The 18,307-nt window shown below is 37.6% G+C and overlaps 1 protein-coding gene across 2 annotated transcripts; it reads right to left on the bottom strand.

Annotated features, from left to right (window-relative positions):
* Positions 1–770: 770 nt before the first annotated feature.
* On the bottom strand, positions 771–16,049 carry osbpl11 (oxysterol binding protein-like 11). Of its 2 annotated transcripts, none has more exons than XM_058786634.1 (13): positions 15,741–16,049; positions 15,221–15,289; positions 14,909–15,084; positions 14,648–14,727; positions 13,915–14,103; positions 13,591–13,828; positions 10,871–11,013; positions 7,391–7,531; positions 6,587–7,040; positions 6,323–6,509; positions 4,668–4,850; positions 4,174–4,327; positions 771–3,207 (listed from the first exon to the last, which is right to left on the bottom strand). In XM_058786634.1, the coding sequence occupies exons 1-13, from the start codon at positions 15,818–15,820 to the stop codon at positions 3,124–3,126; spliced, it is 2,178 nt and encodes a 725-aa protein (XP_058642617.1). In that variant the 5' UTR covers positions 15,821–16,049; the 3' UTR covers positions 771–3,123. The 2 variants fall into 2 exon arrangements, with proteins under 2 accessions (XP_058642617.1, XP_058642620.1); XM_058786637.1 differs by having other exon boundaries at positions 13,591–13,789; positions 15,741–16,048.
* Positions 16,050–18,307: the final 2,258 nt, after the last annotated feature.

The raw sequence follows: 18,307 nt of genomic DNA on the forward strand, positions 1-18,307 counted from the left end.
TTAATATTTTTGGTGGAAACTTTTATACTTTTTTATGATTCTTTGATGAATTGAAATAGCAAAAGTAACAAAGGAACAGTCTGTACCTGTCACTTTTCATCAATTTAATGTTCCCTGCTAAATGAAAGTATAAAATAACTTCTTATTAAAAACCCTTACTGACCCCAAACGTTTGAATCGTAGTATATAAGGAAAACTGTATTATATTTTTCACTATTTCTAATCACCGTTTTGTACAGAAACCCGTTTCTGCCTCAGAATAAAATATAAACCTGGTAATTGTGAGAAAGTTTAACATTTTTAAAAATACAGAGTCAAACTTCACAAGCAATAAAGTTGCATTGTACAGTATAAAATCACAACTGTGATAAAGCGACACTGTGAAATAGTCATAAAGTTGCAAATGTGCGATATTAAGCCACACTATGTGAAATACAATTGTGAGAAATAAAGTCGCAATTACCTTTATTATTATTTTTACTCTAAGGCAGAGAATGGGTTCCTTAGTTTTGCCTTTCCTAGGTTATTTTAATAGGTCCTTCAGTGTGACAAATCAAGTACAAAACATTCCATATTTGAATTAATATTAGCATGCACAATTCTAAAAGAATTAGCAAAATGTCATTTAGCGTGTCACACTGCAGGACATTTCAACTACCCGTGGAGCTTTTTATATACCAGTTATTGTGAAATATTTGCAACTTTTCTTGATGCCACACAGACACAGTCATCAAGTAGACCGAAAGAAAGTTCACAAATAGTTGAAATCCTCCAATATATTAACAATTTTATTTTTTCAATCATATTTTCTGAGGCTACAGGGAGTGTATTTAAAACATCAGTGCAGTTGATGGCTCAGCAGAATGATTTGAGTGGAGAGCACAGCTGATGTACCGAACGCTTCGTGGGAATTCTGTATTTTGCTGACAGGAAAATGAAAGATGATATGTACAAAGGCTGTGGCTTCAGTCTTACTCTGTTTTAATGAGAAAGCTGACGGCTGTGAGTTGGAACGGGAGGAAGACTAACACAAATAAGGCACCACAAGTTTCTCAGCGCAACCAATGCCAGGGCTGAAGCAGAGATTATATGAGAGATGCAACACTTCAGCCAGCACCATTACTCCAACTGTTCCCCGCTGGCAAATTGAACAATGAAGCGTTTAAACACAAAATCTTGAAGAACTTTGAAACCTCAAATTTGACGTGGTTAAAGCTTTTACAAAAAAAAAACCTATTACTAATATGACCAGCTAACTAAAAACCTGAACCTTTAGCAAGGAATCAACACATCTTGATTGCGCCTAAATGAGTTTGCTCAAAAATGAAAATTCTAGCATCATTTACTCACCCTCATCTCATTCCAAAGCCCATACTATATTCTTATTTTCTGTGAAACACAAAAGGAGAAGTCAGACAGAATGTCCATGCTGCTCTTTTGCAAGAAAAGTGAATTGTGACTGATACCTCAGAACTCCATAAAAGTGCTCTATAAAACTTGTATACAACAAAGTCTTGTGAAACCACATGATTGTTTTAATGCCCTGCTGAAAAACAAAAAACAATCTAACCTAGTTTGGTAGCCTTAGATGGTCTTCCAATCTGACCAGCTGAAAAGCGCCGAAGTCCCCTTTAAAACCAGGCTGGTGTTTTGGCTGGCCAAGCTGAGAAACCACCAAACCAACTGGTTTTAGATGTTTTTTTCCCCCAGCAGGACTGAAAAAAGACTGAAATCTAGTCTGACAGGCATCTAAATGCGCCACTCTTGAACTGAACAGAGCAAATTACATTTAAGACTGAAATCTGACTTTTAATGTAGCGCAAAAATCATATGGACTACAAAGAACAACATAAGGGTGAGTAAAAAATATTCATTTTTGGTTAATTATCCCTTTGAAAAAACAATGTTATCAATGTCAATCGAGGTAGAATCGAAGTGGAACGTAGCAGTTCGAAGTCATAAAATTAAAAACTGCATAACTTTGACAGATCGGATTGGTGTCTGTCAGAACTTTTGACAGAGCTTACTGTATCTCCAATAATACTGTCTAATCGGGTTGTATTTACACATATTATTATGCATATAGAGAATATTATAAGGCTGGCTCTTAACAGTTAAAGTGCTCAACTTAAACATTAAAAGGATAGTTCACCTAAAATGAAAATTTGGTTGCATTTATTCACCCTTATGTCATTATAACCTTTGGACCCCATTGACTTTCATTGTATGAAAAAACAAAAAAAAACAAAAAAAACAAAACAAATCTGTGTTCCACAGAAGAAAGAAAGTCCTACAGATTTTAAATGACATGAGGGTGAGTAAACTATGACACATTTTTTGGGGGTGAACTATCCCTTTAAAATTTCTCTGAAACTAAAGCCAACATAATTGTTCACTGAACATCAAGCAAAAACAGAAGAGCAGGCCTGAACCCGAACACTTCCATCCGGCCCAGATTTTGTGTATAGCGCCTGCAAGCTTCATTTACCAGAGCAAGAACGAGAAAAAGACAGCATAATACGAATGCCAAGCCAAGAAGGTTTCTTTCTCATCAACACTCCAGCTGCATCTGGCTAAGCAATAACAACTCATCTTGCCAGTTATCAACGTAACTCCACCTTCCTGAACAAGCTCCCCTAATCCTGCATTTCATTTGATATCATATAAATCATGATAACGACTTTAAAAGAATCAGAAAACTTTGACCGTACCGTAGTCAAATACAGTACACCACAGTATGGTTAGATTAAGAAGTTCACCTCAAACACAATCCCACGTTAAGAACCGCCACACTGTACCCATCCCTCTTTACATACGACACTCGTTAAGGCAACGTCAACAAACAATATCTGTGTGCAGATTGAAGAAATCATTCACTGTGTAGTTCTACCAAAAAAACAAAAAAACAACAACTTACCACCGAAGGATGCAAAATATGAACATCAGAGTGCAAACCTGCAAGTCCACAAAGCGTGTTACAAACACTCAAACAGAAGTTATGTTTCAGGAATCATACAAAGGAGAGTGTATGTCTTCATCTGTGAGAGAGGGAACACCGGACCAGAGGTTTACTGCAGCTGGAGGCTGTACAATGCCTGGACTCAGGTCTTAAAAGGTCAGAGGTCATGGGTTTTGTGGAGTGGACACTGGGGAAGAGCTATGGGCTGCTGCTTTCCACAGTGGTTGGTAATAGACCCAGCCTTCACCCTAGAAAAAGACAAAAATAAAAAATGAGAAAACTTAAACAATACCAAAGAGGCCAAACCAGAAGTTAGCATTACCATAATTCACCCGATAAAAAGCCAATAGGATTTTTACATACATGTATGCTTTGGATTTACTGCAGAAGATTACTGTAGCTTCTCATTGTGTTGTATGGCAAGGATAGTCTTCACAAATGAACGCAACTGTTTCTGAGTATAATTGGCCAAAGTAAAAAGCCAAAGGTAGGCTTTAAACAAACACACCACGGTCTCATGACTTTTTCAATCTTCATTTAAATTTACTAGTTGGAAAATTTGAGTTAGAATAGTTTGCAAGAGCATGATTATAAACACATTGAGGCTGTAAAAGCGGATGACAGAGTAGATGAGTTCTCCTGATGAGCGAGGTGACATTTAATGTTCCTGACGACCTCTGTAGACCCGTTTTTAGCCACTTTTAAGCAAACCGCCTTTTTCCAAGACACACAATAACTCAAAAAGAAACACTGATGTATTTTATGTTGTAGAATAAAGTGTGAAAATATCTCAAGCTTGCATCAACCTCAGACCTTATTTATTTCAGGCCAAAAAACCCACTGACTTCAGGATGATGGAGCCAGAAGTTTAAGACTCCTTCCTGCAGCACTTCACTTTGACACTCGGCACACAGTGTTGTTTCTTACCCATTTCCAAGTGAAACAGGGCATTAATTGAGACAAAAATGTACAATGAAACTTCAAATGTCGCCAAGAGTGGTATGTGTTGAAAAGTACAAGAATCTGTCACATTTCACGGACAAATATTCATTTTATTTATAACAACATTACTTGGAAAAACTACAAACAGTGGAAAACAAGCAATCCTTAACAAGAGTTTAACTGCAATAACAGTACATCCAAAATATCTTCAGTAACTTTTCAATATATGTAAATTATCAATATATGTAAATAAGATGCAGATGTGTTCTTACTTTGCGTTCAAAGTATTTGGTCCTCCATGCTGTCTGTGTCTCTACGCGATGCCTTTCCTCCTTCCTCTGCCTTTCTTCCAGGATGCGCTTGTGTTCCGTGGCTTTATCCATATCTCTTTCCTTCAGAGACTCTGTCACATGCTGCCACAGTCGCCTGCAGGGAGAAGAGTCACGGATTAAAGACGGAGCCTTCGCACCACATCAACACACTTTCAGTAACTGCTTCTGAATCCACAGACAACAAGACAGCTATGGAGAAATTATGATTTTCACTGACATTTCCTCCAAAAAAAAAAAACTGTTACATATCCTGACCATCATTTTGTTCCAAACCCATATAACTTAACTTTCTCAATCCCTCACAATATAATTTTTTTTACTGTTCAGTTTGCTCATTTAAAAGACATGTGACACCGTATTGACATCATATCGACATTAACACTGTTAACACTGACAGTAAACAGTATATCAGTAAACTGATTGGCTGGTGTTACCTAGACTCGTAGGGTCCTTGCAGCTCATTGGGCCGTACTCTTTTTCTGGTGACGGGGAGTTTGGTAACGTCTACGACACGTGTGTCCCCGCTGGTGTAGGTAAACTCCAGCACGCCGTTCCACTCGCCCTGCACACGGCACACCACGGCGTTGGTGGGGTTGTGTTTGACCTCCGCGTTCACTCTGAGGAACAAAGCACAGGTTTTTGTTACAGTCCACTGGCTCAGCTTTCTGATTAAAGTGCTCATATCATAAAGAACCCAAATTAACTTCATCTTTACAAGTCAACATAAAATAATTTTCCAAATTCCTGTTCCACCATTTTTTTTTTTTTTTTGATAATCTGTTTTGGATATTAAAGTGATCCTGTCACTTAGAACTCATCAGCACTCCAAAAAGACCATTTACTGATGCTAAAGCTGGTGTCTAGATACTCTTTCAGCCAGTTGCACTTGTCACCTTCATTTTTATAGAATGCCTGACTATTTCAGTCTGATCTTTGCTAGATTGTTTTGTGAACCTTCCACAATGTAATGGAGCAGTGCAAACTATACTGGACCCCACAGCAAACCCACACAGAAGTCTTTAAGGCTAAACACCAAAAAAAAAGGCAGTTTAATTCTAGGGGTCAGAAAGAAGTTGGAATTTTTTTAAAGATGAATAAAGCCTGCCTTACATTTTTCTCATTGAATATAGTGTTCCCTTGCTTTTCTGGACAACACATAATCTGGACATACAATCTACAGTTGAAAAGTCTGGCGTCGGAAAGATTTTTTTGTTTATGTAAGAAGTCTCTTATGTATGGAAGCCCGTTTCCGCCACTGAATAAAAAATAAAAAAAGGTTATTGTGACTTTTTATCTCACAATTCTGACTTTTCTCATAATTGCGCGATACAAACTCGCAATTGCGAGTTAAAAAGTCATAATTCTGATATAAACTTGCAATTCTGACTTTTTTCTCAGAATTGAGAGTTTGTATCGCGCAATTATGAGAAAAGTCAGAATTGTGAGATAAAAAGCTGCAATAACCTTTTTTAATTTTTATTCAGTGATATAAAGTCAGAATTGCGTGATATAAACTCACAATTGCAAAAAAAAGTCAGAATTGCGAGATATAAACGAGAAAAAAAGTCGCAATAACCTTTTTATATATAATAACAATAATATTTTTTATTCAGTGGCGGAAACAGGCTTCCATATTTATGCTCACCAAACCTGCATTTATTTAATTAAAAATACATTAATAAAATTAATATTGTGAAATATTGTTTCACAATATTAAGAAAATATTTCCTATTTGAATATATTTCAAAATTTAATTTATTCTTGTGATGTCAAAGCTGCATTTTTAGCAGCCATTACTCCAATCTTCAGTGTCACATGAGCCTTCATAAATCATTCTAATATGCTGGTTTGATGATTAAGAAACATTTCATATTATTATCAGCATTGAAAATAGTTGTGCTGCTTAATATTATTGTGGAAACAAATGTCTTTACAGTCACTTTTGATTAATTTAATGCATCCTTTTAATGGTAGTGTATACTAATGAACAGTTCTTCAGGGCTGCTGTATAAATTTACATTGAAAACACTATACTGTCTCACAGAGATGGAAAATGCAGTCATGTAACGTGATCCAGTGGGATCCTGACCTGTGCAGCTTGCCCCCATAGAAAGGCTTTGTCTGGAAGGTGATGACTGCAGAGTAGCCTGACTTGGCGCAGTTGACATTGACCTTTCCTCCCAGTTCCACCCAGGGCACAGTGAGGATAGAGCGGGCGTAAGCAGAGGGCAGACTGAAGGTGTATTCCTCACCGTGCTCCAATAGGTGTAGATTACCTGCGAGCACAGGAATTAACGTTTCTAATCATCAACAATGGACATGCGAAAATGAGTGCAAGGCAGGCGAAACTCACCTTCTCCGATCATAGAGACGCCAATGGACATGCCCATGAACTTGCTCTTGGTCCACACATGGGTGTTGACACACATCTGTCTCTCCTCGCATTCTGCATAGAAGCCTGACACAGGTGGATGATGGGAAACCTGCTCAGCCACAAAGCGGACATTGTAGCAGTCTGACGCGCACAAGGTCCCTTCTTTTGGGATTGCTGACGGAGGCGTTGTCGCTTTGGGTACTTTCCAAGAGCAGTGGAAGGTCTCTCCAATTATGGGGTTGTAGGGCTTCTTGGCAATGGCACCTTTGCGACCTTCGTGGAAGGAAGTGAGGTAATACTCCACAAATCGGACCATGCGGTCCATCGGGCTGGAGCCATCGGTGATGGCCACGAAAAGGTCTGGATGGGACATGAAGTCTGCATACATTTCCAACAAGGACCGCTTCTCCAGAATGAAGGTAGGCAGGACCACCTATAAGCCCATTTAAAGCACTGCATTATTTCATAATGAATAAATCGTACACTGTAAAAAAAAATATTTTGATGAAAGCATAATCAAAGCAAGCATCTTAAAACAAAGATTACTGGATTATATTTTACAGGAAAACAATATTTCAGTATTTCTACTTTAAAATTTCATATGTCTTGTCATTTCTTGGTAATTATTCATGAAATGTAGCAGCAATTTCTGAGTAAAAACTATTTAAAATTTTTAAGTGTATAACTGATTTAATTCAAAGTGGTATGATTAAAAACTTTATCTGAGGTTTGAGAAAGACACGAGATGAAATGAGAGCCATTAATGAGATGGAGCTGATATACCCTGGTGAGGTCCATGCCCAGCTTGAGTTGAGAGAGGAGGTGCAGAATGACGCTGCGCTCCTCTTCGACAGCACCCAGATCCTCCTCCTCGGCCGGAGTTGAATCATCTACCTCCTGTGTGGCATCAATCTCCTCCTGCTCCTGAAACCCAAACCAGACTTCATGATCACATCCTACTTAACCAGTAAAACACTGCAATCACAAGGACAGAACTAGCCTTTTTTTGTTTTTGTTTTTTTGGTTTTAGAGCCCTCAAAGTCTCTACAGGGTTTCTACACCTTTTGACCAAAGACCTTTCCATAACTTTTCAATAATTACAGGCTACCTTTTTTTTTAGTTTGTTTTACATTTTATAGATGTAGAGGCTTAATTATCTAATGAAAAAGCCAATAGAGATTCGTTAATAGACATAAAACTAGACTAAAATACAAATAGTATATGATAAACTAATAAAGAATGGTTGGCAACTAACTGAAATAAAAAAATTATAATAATAATTACTTGAACTGAAATAAAAATAAATGAAAGCGGTGTAGAAATGTAATCTAATAAAACTTATGAAAGCACATAAAATCACTAGAATGTTAAATAAAATAAAAAATAAATCATAAAATATAGTAAAAGCTTTTTAAAGCTGATGGCTGATTAAACTTTTAGAGCTGAAAAAAAAAAAAAAAAAATTGGTAGGTGTTCCATGAACCTTTTCTCTATGATATTCTGTATCCTAAATATGGCTTGAGTCTTTCCTTCAGTGTCTGAAGTCTCTGATCTCTTTCCTATACCATGACATTCATAAATATGATCACTTAAGTAACAGCACACCTATTTCAATAGGCTGCACAATGTGAGGCATCATTTGTACCTGTGGGACAAGATACAGTATGTTTTTGTTTGTTTAAAACTCAAGCCCTAAGTATGAGTAACAGTAACAGTGCTGTTTGCCTCAGCAAAACCAGCTTTACATAATGTAGAAAAAATAAATAATATATATATATATAGATATAGATATAGATAGTGACGGGAGGAGCCAACGACAGACACAGTGGGTGTGGCGTCAGGCCTCGGAGAGACTTTTATTAAACAAAAACGATCAAATAAAGTGTCCAAGGGGGAAAAGTGTCCAAAAGAAACAGGGGGGTCTGGTGTCCTCGTCGTGCTGCGGGGCTTGTGAAGGAGGGCAGTGTTCTGGAAGGGAGGGTCCAGGTAAGGGGCGGAGTCCGGCGGCCGCACGCGCTCCCGCTCGGGTCCGGGGCGCGGCGGCTCTTCCTCTTCTTCCGCGGAGTCCGGCGGGACGTGTACGGCCCGGCATCCTGGCCCGACGACCGTCCACGGGTGCGGCTTCTTCCGGACCGCGGGTTCGGGGGCTCACGTCTCCGGTGGCGCGGAAGTCCCTCTACGCTCCCTTCTTGGACCCACGAGGACACCAGCGTGCATGCACGGGGGAAGAGACCGGTCTCTCGAGGAGAGGCGCGCTTGGCATTTAAACAGCGGCGGTGATGAGGCTTCATTCAGTCCAGCTGTGCCTCATCACACGCAGCCAGCCCTCGCTGTTTCCACGCCCCTCCTCTCTCACACACCCACTCCCGTCGGGAGCCTGGTGAAGGGCGGCGAATAAGGGACGGGGTGGTGATGATAATAAGGGGGAGGGCAACCGACTCGTCACAATATATATATATATTTTCTTTTCTTTTTTTTCCTGTATATGATTGTTTTTGAAGTGTAAATCTATCTGTTATGCTACCTAAAGTGATGGATGATACAATCATGTGAAGCAAACTATTATTCAAGAATATTCAGAGGAATAAACCTACAGCATAGTAAACATTTAACACCGCAGACAAGTTTACTTAGGTTAATAGGGAGCCCTGTCTACAGTCCGATTTTCAGGAAGGCTCAGGACAGGTGTTTGTTTACGTGAAGGTAACTGAAGCAAAGAATTACTCTTGAGATTCAGTCTGAGTCTTTTCCAAAACAACAATGTCAGTTTTCAGTAATTATCACCGGCATCTGTTATGAATACATCTGTCAATGACTGTGTTGCTGTGTTACAGAGGTCCCAAACATATTCAGATACTTCAGACAGTCAAAATGCACGAATGTCATTCATCTTATAACAAAATATGAAACAAATATATATATATTTTTTATTAAAATGATTAAAAATAGATTATAATCTATTCAAAATGAAGACAAAGCACTCACACGCTTTTTGGAAAATGGTTAAAGCTGGAGCGTGTAATTCAATGTTTATTTCAACACTAATATCTACACTACCATTCAAGAGTTTGGAGTCTGTAAGATTTTTGTAAATGTAAAAAACTAAATTCTCTATTGTTATTCTCAAGGCTGCATTTATCTGATCAGGAAATACAGTAAAAACAGTAATACTGATAAATATTATTACAATTTAAAATAACAGTTTTTTTCAATATATTTCAAAATGTAAAAATATATTCTGAAATATATTCATAATGAATAAATGTAATCAATTCATTATGATTATTTTCCTGTGATGGCAAAGCTGAATTTTCAGCACTCATTACTCGAGTCTTCAGTGTCACATGATCCTTCAGAAATCATTCTAATATGCCGATTTGCTGCTCAAGAAGCATTTCTTCTTTTTATGCTAAATGTTGAAAAAAGTTGTGCTGCTTAATATTTTTGTGGAAACTTTTTAGGATTGCTTGATTAATTGAATTTTCAAATAAATTTTTTGGTAACAAAGTCAAAGTCTTTTGTGTCACTTTTGTACATTGATTCTTCATGAAAAGTGTCAACACAAGTGTAAACATTGTGTCTCTGTGGTGCTATAAAAAAACACTGATGTTTGCTTAAGCATCCTGACCAGCCTGCTACTACTGTAACAGCACCGGCTCAACCAATGGCGGAAGATCAGGGCGAGAATTTTTTGTGGCCTGACCAATGGCAGACAAGCTTTAAGGCGCTGAACTACTGTACACCTGTGATTACTATACTAGGACACTTTTTTGAACTTAAAAAGAACGGACTTGGAACCAGATGTTTAGAATATACTGTAACCACAAAAATCAAGGAGCTAACAAAATCAAGTGCTGTTAGTTCCGAGAAAAGCATCATTTGTTTGCAGAGGCCACGTGATTTGATATTTTATCCAATGCAACAACACTGATACATACTTATGGGAGACTTAAGTATTCAAATACTTTTTTTAAGACATTTAGTCATTATAAATATAATTAAAAAATATGTCTAATCTAAGACAAGTTCAGATCCTCAGAAATTAATTTTCCACACTTTATTTTTAATTTTAACCACTTTAGTGAACAAGACCCACACTTTTTGACTTTTCAAGTCATGCATAATCATTCAATAAGGACTTTTAAAGATTATTCAAACTCAGATTTGTTTGCAAATCATTCAAACACATTTGTACAATAATTGACTTACACCACAGTTAGCAAGGATGATAAAAAAAAAAAGTTTAGATAAAGCAAATCTTACCCCAGCGATATCACAGGAGTCCATTTCTAAAGGTTCAAGAACGGTTCCCTCTGTTTTGCCATCATCTTTGGTGATGCTGGGTAGCGTCCCTCCATTCTTCAGGATGTCTGGAAGTTTTGGCTCCAGCCACTCGAGTGCAGGGCCTACAGGGCACACAAAACCTGGCTCAGGGGTGTTCATATCACCGGCCCACCAGCACGATGCCCACGAGCCAACAGCAGCCTCTAATGCTACAGGAATTCTGGGTGTTTAGCGCTCTGACAACTGACACAGAGCTCTGAGTGGAAACCTGAGCCCAGGGTCTCACCGTCTGCACGGAGCCCTGCCCATTGTTGACTTGTTTGCTTATTGGCACGGAGACTAATCTGGTGGTTTTTGTTTTGTTCCAGTCATTAGGAAGTTCAGAAAGTTCACAAGGTGGCTCACTACTTTTTAACAGTAGAAATGCAGGTGATCCTGCAACTGTGGGATGTTTACATCTGGTCTTTCTAGTCAGAGAGTACTAAAATATGTATGCTTCATGACTGGGTAGCATTAAAGTCACTTGACAGCTAGAAGGCTTCAGTTTTGCAAAACTACAAAGGTTTTTGGGCCAGAGGAGTCCCCAAACATGCAAATCTGACAGGAAACAACTTCATCCAAGAATTGATGACAGTGGTAACACAATTTGGTAAGTCTGTCAACCGCTGCGCTTGAGTGACGCCAGCAGAGCTCCGGTTACCTGCAGAAGTCTATCAGTGGTGGATACAGTTCCTCATTAATTATAAAACAATATTCCACTCCCCGAGCAGGGCTCTAGGTCATAAATTCTACAGGCACAAACATGGCCTGAGATTATTAGATTTGCGACCACAAACGATTCTGGTTTTCCTATAATATCAAATGGAAAATGAACTACCATTTTTCTGTTCAGCTATTGGTTATCTTGGTTCACCCAGACACTGTGACGTGAGCAGAAGGGCTTGTGGCGTTGTGTATTTTGATCGTATTGCATTGACCTGGATTACACATAAGGATCAGTGAGTCGCAGTGAATATGTGATTTAAGGTATTCAATAACTGTCTGATAGCGGATTTGCAGAAAGAGAGTGTGTGGGGTTCTTTAAAAGGCTCTACATTATTAATCTTTGGATTGCATTTCGGCAGCCAATAGACGAGTGTTACACAAATTCTACACTATGATGGTATTCAACAAAAAGGGAGGCTGTAATTGCTTAATTTTTAAGTTAAATCGTGACATGGCTTTTGTCCTTCGAAACGCTTAATGTTAAAAAGATCAAAATTTAAATACATGACTAGTAACAGACTGTTATATCAGTGAGGGCTGGGTTTCCCAAAAGCACCAAAAGCCTATGGCGCCTATGATCAATTTACAAAGTTTTTGGGGAATGCAGTCCTAGACAACTAATTAGAGAATATTCATGTGATAACTGTGCATGACTGGCCGATAAAAGTGGGTAAAATCTACCAACAGCACTGCAAAGTGAAACTAATAAAAGCCAATTTAAAAAAAAACATATCACACCCATGTTTACACATCAACAATGCTTATTTGGTATTCAGAAACTTGGCAGAATCCAGTCATTGAAAATCAAATACAGTAATAATATATACAGTAATAGCGATAAGAGTAAATATGGGAAATTGTGCTAAACCTTGTGCTGCTTCTGATTGTATGCAGCACCAGCAGCTCTGCATATCTTTCCAAATCACCTAATATTAAAAACAAGCGCCTGCAGTCGTAACTTAGGCTTTACAAAGGTATTTGTTATTGAAGGATGGGAGAGGTGCACTACAATGGAAAAGTCCTGCATCTTGTGAGTGAAGGTTTGGTCACATTCACCGTTGCTCAGCAACATTTTGCGTCATTTCAGCAGGAATCGCACGATTAGGAGTTTTACACGAGGGGAAAAAAGTTCCCCATGCTGATTTTGCTCATTCAGTTTGGTCAAGAGAATTTGCTGTGTCAACCACCAGAAAGCTGCTTGACTTGAAAGAGACTTTTGTGTGAGCGGTGCTTAATACATTACTACCTTTTTTCCAATTATTATTTTTTTATTTCACTTAAATTTCATTAATGTAACTGCGCCTTAAGTGCACTAAAGCACTGCATCTCATTTCAAATGTGAAGATGATGTTTACATGAAGTCTTAAAAGCACAGCAAAAAAAAGAGCCCATTTAATTCTCAAGATCAAAATCGAAAATGGTCATGTAAAGCTTAATTATAACTAACCTAACCTAGATCTTAATGTTTAAATATATAAATATAGGATAGGACATATAGGATATGGCCACTCTAAAAAAACAAGTTAACAAAATGCTGCCAAATTTATGCTAAATTCTTGTCAAGAAAGGCAGAGAGGAATACAAAAAGACTCCAATCAATAATTTCTGTGATGGAAGCTGTGCTTATAAATAACCCTCTTACTGTCTTTTACTGGAAGAGAAATGCATTCACTTAACATCTAAGCACTGCAGTAGCATGAGACAAAGCATAATGTAAAGTCAGGTCTAATATTAGTCGAGCCAGACAAAGGAAAAACTGCCAGATGTCTAGCATTACGAACCTCATTTCACATTTTTTAAACATTTAAAAAAAATTCTATTATCAATTATACACTGGGCATGCACACAAGTAATCCGCATCTGACACCAAAAAAAACGAAGAAAATCACAAGGATCAACACAGATAAAAAAAAACAAAAAAGAAAAACACTCACCACCGAGAGGAACTTTCTGCCGAGCCACTTGTTGGAGCTGCAGGATATGCAGGCAGTCGCTGAGGCAGGTCATGGTGGCCAAAGAAGTAGCTTTCAGCAGCAGCAAGTCTTGGTCCAAGGGAGAGGGACCCTGGGAGGAGGGCAGACCCTCAATACTCTGGATCAGGTCCCTGTGCTGGCCTTGCGCCTGGCTCATCATCTGAAGTAGGAGTACTTGTTGGTTAATGAACATCGACTCCTACACCACAAAAGTTCAGATCAGATACTTATGAAGTTACAAAGAGACTATGTAATTGGGCCTCTAAAAGCATCACTCAGTCTCACCTCTCTGGCCTCCAGCAAGTGATCAGGCAGCAGAGACTTCCTGCTGGAGTAAAGAGATGAGCCGCGCTGCAGTTGGGACAGGCCCAAGAGGGCGTTTGAGTTCTGGCTGATCCTGTGTTGAGATCCTGGAGAGCTGCCACTGCCCTGAGACGCCATGGAGAGACTGCGAGTCTGGAGCGGTGGGTTTGTCTGTGGGATTATGGATAGTTGCTAAATGAATTAGATCACCCAGAAAATACAATTTTATCATCATTTGGCTCCAAAAAAAAACAAAAAAAAAAGCTAGAAAGCTGGTGATGATTTTGACAGCAAAGCTCCAAGAAGGTCAAATAAATGTAGGCATTATGATTTGTGGGCTATAATCAAAGTCTTCTGATGTTTTGAGAAACGGACCCAAAATAAAATTCATTATTCATTTATTATCTTTCCCTGAGCTGCCTCTCATCCACTCACATACAGTAAAGTCAAATATGCAGTGCAAAGTCACATCATACATGCTTGTTTTTTAACATCATTACAGTTTCTTTGCTTATCATCATGGCAAAAACTAGTAAAATATCAGACTTGATGTCAACAATGCCAAATGGCAAAAATTATGACAGAATTTTAAACTCTGAAATAACTATTTTCGGGCACTGTAATTTAACAGATTGTCTGTCTGTTCCTGTAACTTAAATCACCGAACAGTACGGTGGTGTTAACTGTATTACTGGTGTCTGGATGTAAGTCTCACTTTGCCCATCGCCTCTGTGTGGTGCTGCGCACAGATCTGCAGTCGGCTGACCCAGTGCTGTCGCTCCTTTGCATCTGAGGCTACACAAACAGGTAATAAATATAAATTATAATATTTGGATAATATTAGCTCAGATCAGACAAGTGAAACATGTTAGTATAAGCTGCATTTTTACAAAAAAAAAGAAAAACTTGCGGTATAATTAAGAGAAAGTGAAGCCATCTAGCAAAAAAGAAAGGTTGAAAGAGATCATGTGACAACCTCTAAGTTTGTATTGCTCTCCGCTGATGGCATTGACGGTGAAGGTGTGTGAATCCTCATCGCTGGGGGAAATCACTGCTCCGGCTAATGGCAGCGAACCCCTGGGCTTTTGATTTCTTGACTGCTCATTCACAAAATATTCCAGCAGCCCTGCCTCATTGTTGAGCACAAAATATCTATAATCGAAACATAACAGTTTAGGAGTTCATTTAATAGTTTAACTATTGCATTGTACCTGCAGAATCCTAACGATTCCCCCCAAATCAGCACAAATTCCATTTGGGGTTGACTAAATAGATACTTTAGACTCACCGATACTGCCATCCAGTCACAAGATTGGTGTACTTCATCAAATACCCATCCACCTTTTCCATCAGATCACTTCAAAAAGAAAACATCATGTTGTTAAACAACTAGTGTGTGCAAGATTTGCATACCATTACCTAAAAGAATATATCACCAAATCAACCCTAAATGCACAAAGACCATTCACAGGATGCGGGGATATATCCATAATATCCATACAACTGTGGTCAGTCGTGATTATGTATATATATAATGAAAGTGAAAGGAGACTGAGGCTATCATTCTGCCTAACATTTCATTTTGTGAGGCATGGAAGAAAGAAAATCACACGTCTTGGAAAGACATGATGACAGGAATAATATCAGAGTGACATGTGTTTAAGTCCAGTTACTGCGGAAATGGAATATTGTACAAACTCTCCTCGTCTTAGAAAAGTAGAATTTACTATTTGATATCGAACAGTTAACCTGGCTCATAAGTAAACACTGTTTGTTTGTAAAGGAGCTGTTTGTGTGAAGTAACTTACCTATACTGCCAGGATTTGGAGCCTGTCCTACAGGAACTCTGTGAGCCGCCGTGATGCTCCAGCACGGCTTCAGTCTGCATGATCGGATCCTTCCTGTGATCTACAATACAGCTATCACTTCACCTGCCGCTCTAAACACCGACCAGCCGATTTCATATGGCGGACCTCAAGGCAAAATGATTGGTTATGGCCGCTGCTTTAATCATCGCACTAGTGTAATGCTCTGAATTACAGAACCACTGGCATGTTTATGTCTCACGCAGCCATGACAGAGCGTGAAGTCACTCGCGACCCGCATCATGTGACAGGAGGTGGTCTAAAAACACATCAATTAATCCGCACAAACGGGATGATTTGATTATACTTATTTTATTCATAGCATATTTATTATATCGGTACAGATTACTAGAATTATTTTTTTTAGTGTTTAATGTTATTTTACATCCGAACCGCCACATAATCCACCTTTCAAATTAAAAGTCCTAGGTGGAGCCCTCAAGACCAGCGCGCTAGATCAGCTCTCATTCTGATTGGCCAGATGTAATGATACCACCCTAGTGACGTTCAAAGTCAAATTATGGTGAAATATCATATCGATTATTATATGATATATATTAAAATTACAAATAACATAATTTAAATAGATAATTCATGTTTCGTTTAAGTTATGAAGAATGTATACAGTAACATTTCTGTACTTTTTTGACATGTAAAATCATAATTATTTTTATTTATTGGATTTTACCACTTTCAAACATTGATTTAAAAGGTAAAGTAAAAAAAAAAAACATTTCTTTGTCATAATTCATTTTATTGGGAAAATAAACAACTGTTAACAATGAAATTGTCTCAACAGGAGGACTGTTAACATCTCTTTTAATTGTGTGTCATTAAAACAGAGCACTAATGTACCATATACAATACAAAACATGGAGAAAAACATAATGAGAGATTATGTGGTAGATTTTTAGTTCTGCATAGACTTGTCTTTGGTCTTACAACAGTCTCATGGCTTGGCATTTTCAATTTCTGAATTATTCTCTTCTATAGTCATTTATATGTATTTTTACTTCTTGTAGAATCCAATTTTTTATCAAAGGAGAATGGTTTGTCTGATTCCACACATTATTATTACTATATTTTCCAACCAAAACATTCAGAAATGATTTATTGAATGAATTAGTAGATAAATAAAATAAGTGAAATAAAGAAAACAGCATACAAAGACATTAATGAAATGTTTGGTCAAAGCATTACAAGTTAAAGCAGAGTTTACATCTGAACATTGGGACATAAAAAAAAGAAACAAAAAACAATAACACATTTCTTCTGATAAATTCACAATTACATTAGCATGTAAGATATCCTGTCATTTTTCAAGATCATCTCAACTGAAATGGTGCAAGACGTGCTTACTGAGGTCATGATGATTTAATATGAGAAATTCAAATAAGCATTGTCAAATTACAAACCGAGTTACAATTCATAAACAATTGCTATTTATGCAGCAATAATACAAATAAATAATGAAAACAAGTCCTATAATGATGATTATATATAAAAAATGTATCACAGTCCTTTGTGACAAATGAATTGTAAATAACAGAAAAAGCATAATTACATAAATAATGTTTGTAAATGTTCCAATGCTACCAAGTGTCAGTGCTCGCAGTGATGATTACAATTTTCAAGAATTTTCAATTTTCTCCTATATGAGCTAAACAAAAGCTTGCTTTCAATCTGAAAAATTATGTTCAGACTTAAAGTATATGCTCATACTGTCCTTGAGTCAATACCATGAAAGGAAAGGCATTTCAGTTGAGGTTTGATTGAGAGTACAAATACTCCATTATAATGAGCCGCTACAACTGTAAGACTCATTCAGTCCAACATGTAGGAATATAAACTCCAGCTCTACATACACACTGAAAATATGAATTCATACTATAATCACACCATTTTTTTCTTTGACAGTTTCACTATGAAATCTGGAATCTCATTTGCTCCATATTTCACACAATTAATCTCTTCATCAAACGGTACGCTTAAAACGCAAAATAAAATTCTTAACACATCAGCAATCAGTACTACAATAGAAACATATTTACACAACATTCCATATGCAAAGGCTCTAAAAAAGTGTTGTGTTTAAAGCTGCCATGTTTGTCTCTCAGCAACTAATACTGTGTCCTAAACGAAAAGCACTGTATTACCTAACAAAAAGTAGTCAAATATTATAATATTAAGTTATGAATGGCCAAAGGTTTAAATCTTATGAACTATGTCATTTTGTAACTAAATACATGGATTCAGAGCAGCATCCACAAAAGTTCCTCATTCAATATTATAAGATTAAAAGAACAAGTAAAATACCAGATAATTACATAACAGACACCTTCACTAGTCCTCTAACACCTAAACAGTAACAATCTATTCTCTAAACTATCACATATACAGTGCAACTCCTCTGTATTTGTTCCCAATTTCATTTTTAAAATAATGGCTACATTTTGAATGCATTAAAGCAAGTTACAATGTGACTACAGTATAAAATAATCAACACCTGC

Source organism: Onychostoma macrolepis, chromosome 09 (assembly GCF_012432095.1).
Source record: "Onychostoma macrolepis isolate SWU-2019 chromosome 09, ASM1243209v1, whole genome shotgun sequence".
NCBI lineage: Eukaryota > Metazoa > Chordata > Actinopteri > Cypriniformes > Cyprinidae > Onychostoma > Onychostoma macrolepis.

Excerpts from the sequence above, each read along its gene's own strand:
- osbpl11 (XM_058786634.1), bottom strand. The coding sequence starts at position 15,820 with ATGCAGACTGAAGCCGTGCTGGAGCATCACGGCGGCTCACAGAGTTCC. Across the intron at positions 13,829-13,914 it reads ACTTGCTGGAGGCCAGAGAG|GAGTCGATGTTCATTAACCA; the intron begins GTGAGACTGAGT and ends TTTGTGGTGTAG. Across the intron at positions 3,208-4,173 it reads CCAAATACTTTGAACGCAAA|GGTGAAGGCTGGGTCTATTA; the intron begins GTAAGAACACAT and ends GTCTTTTTCTAG.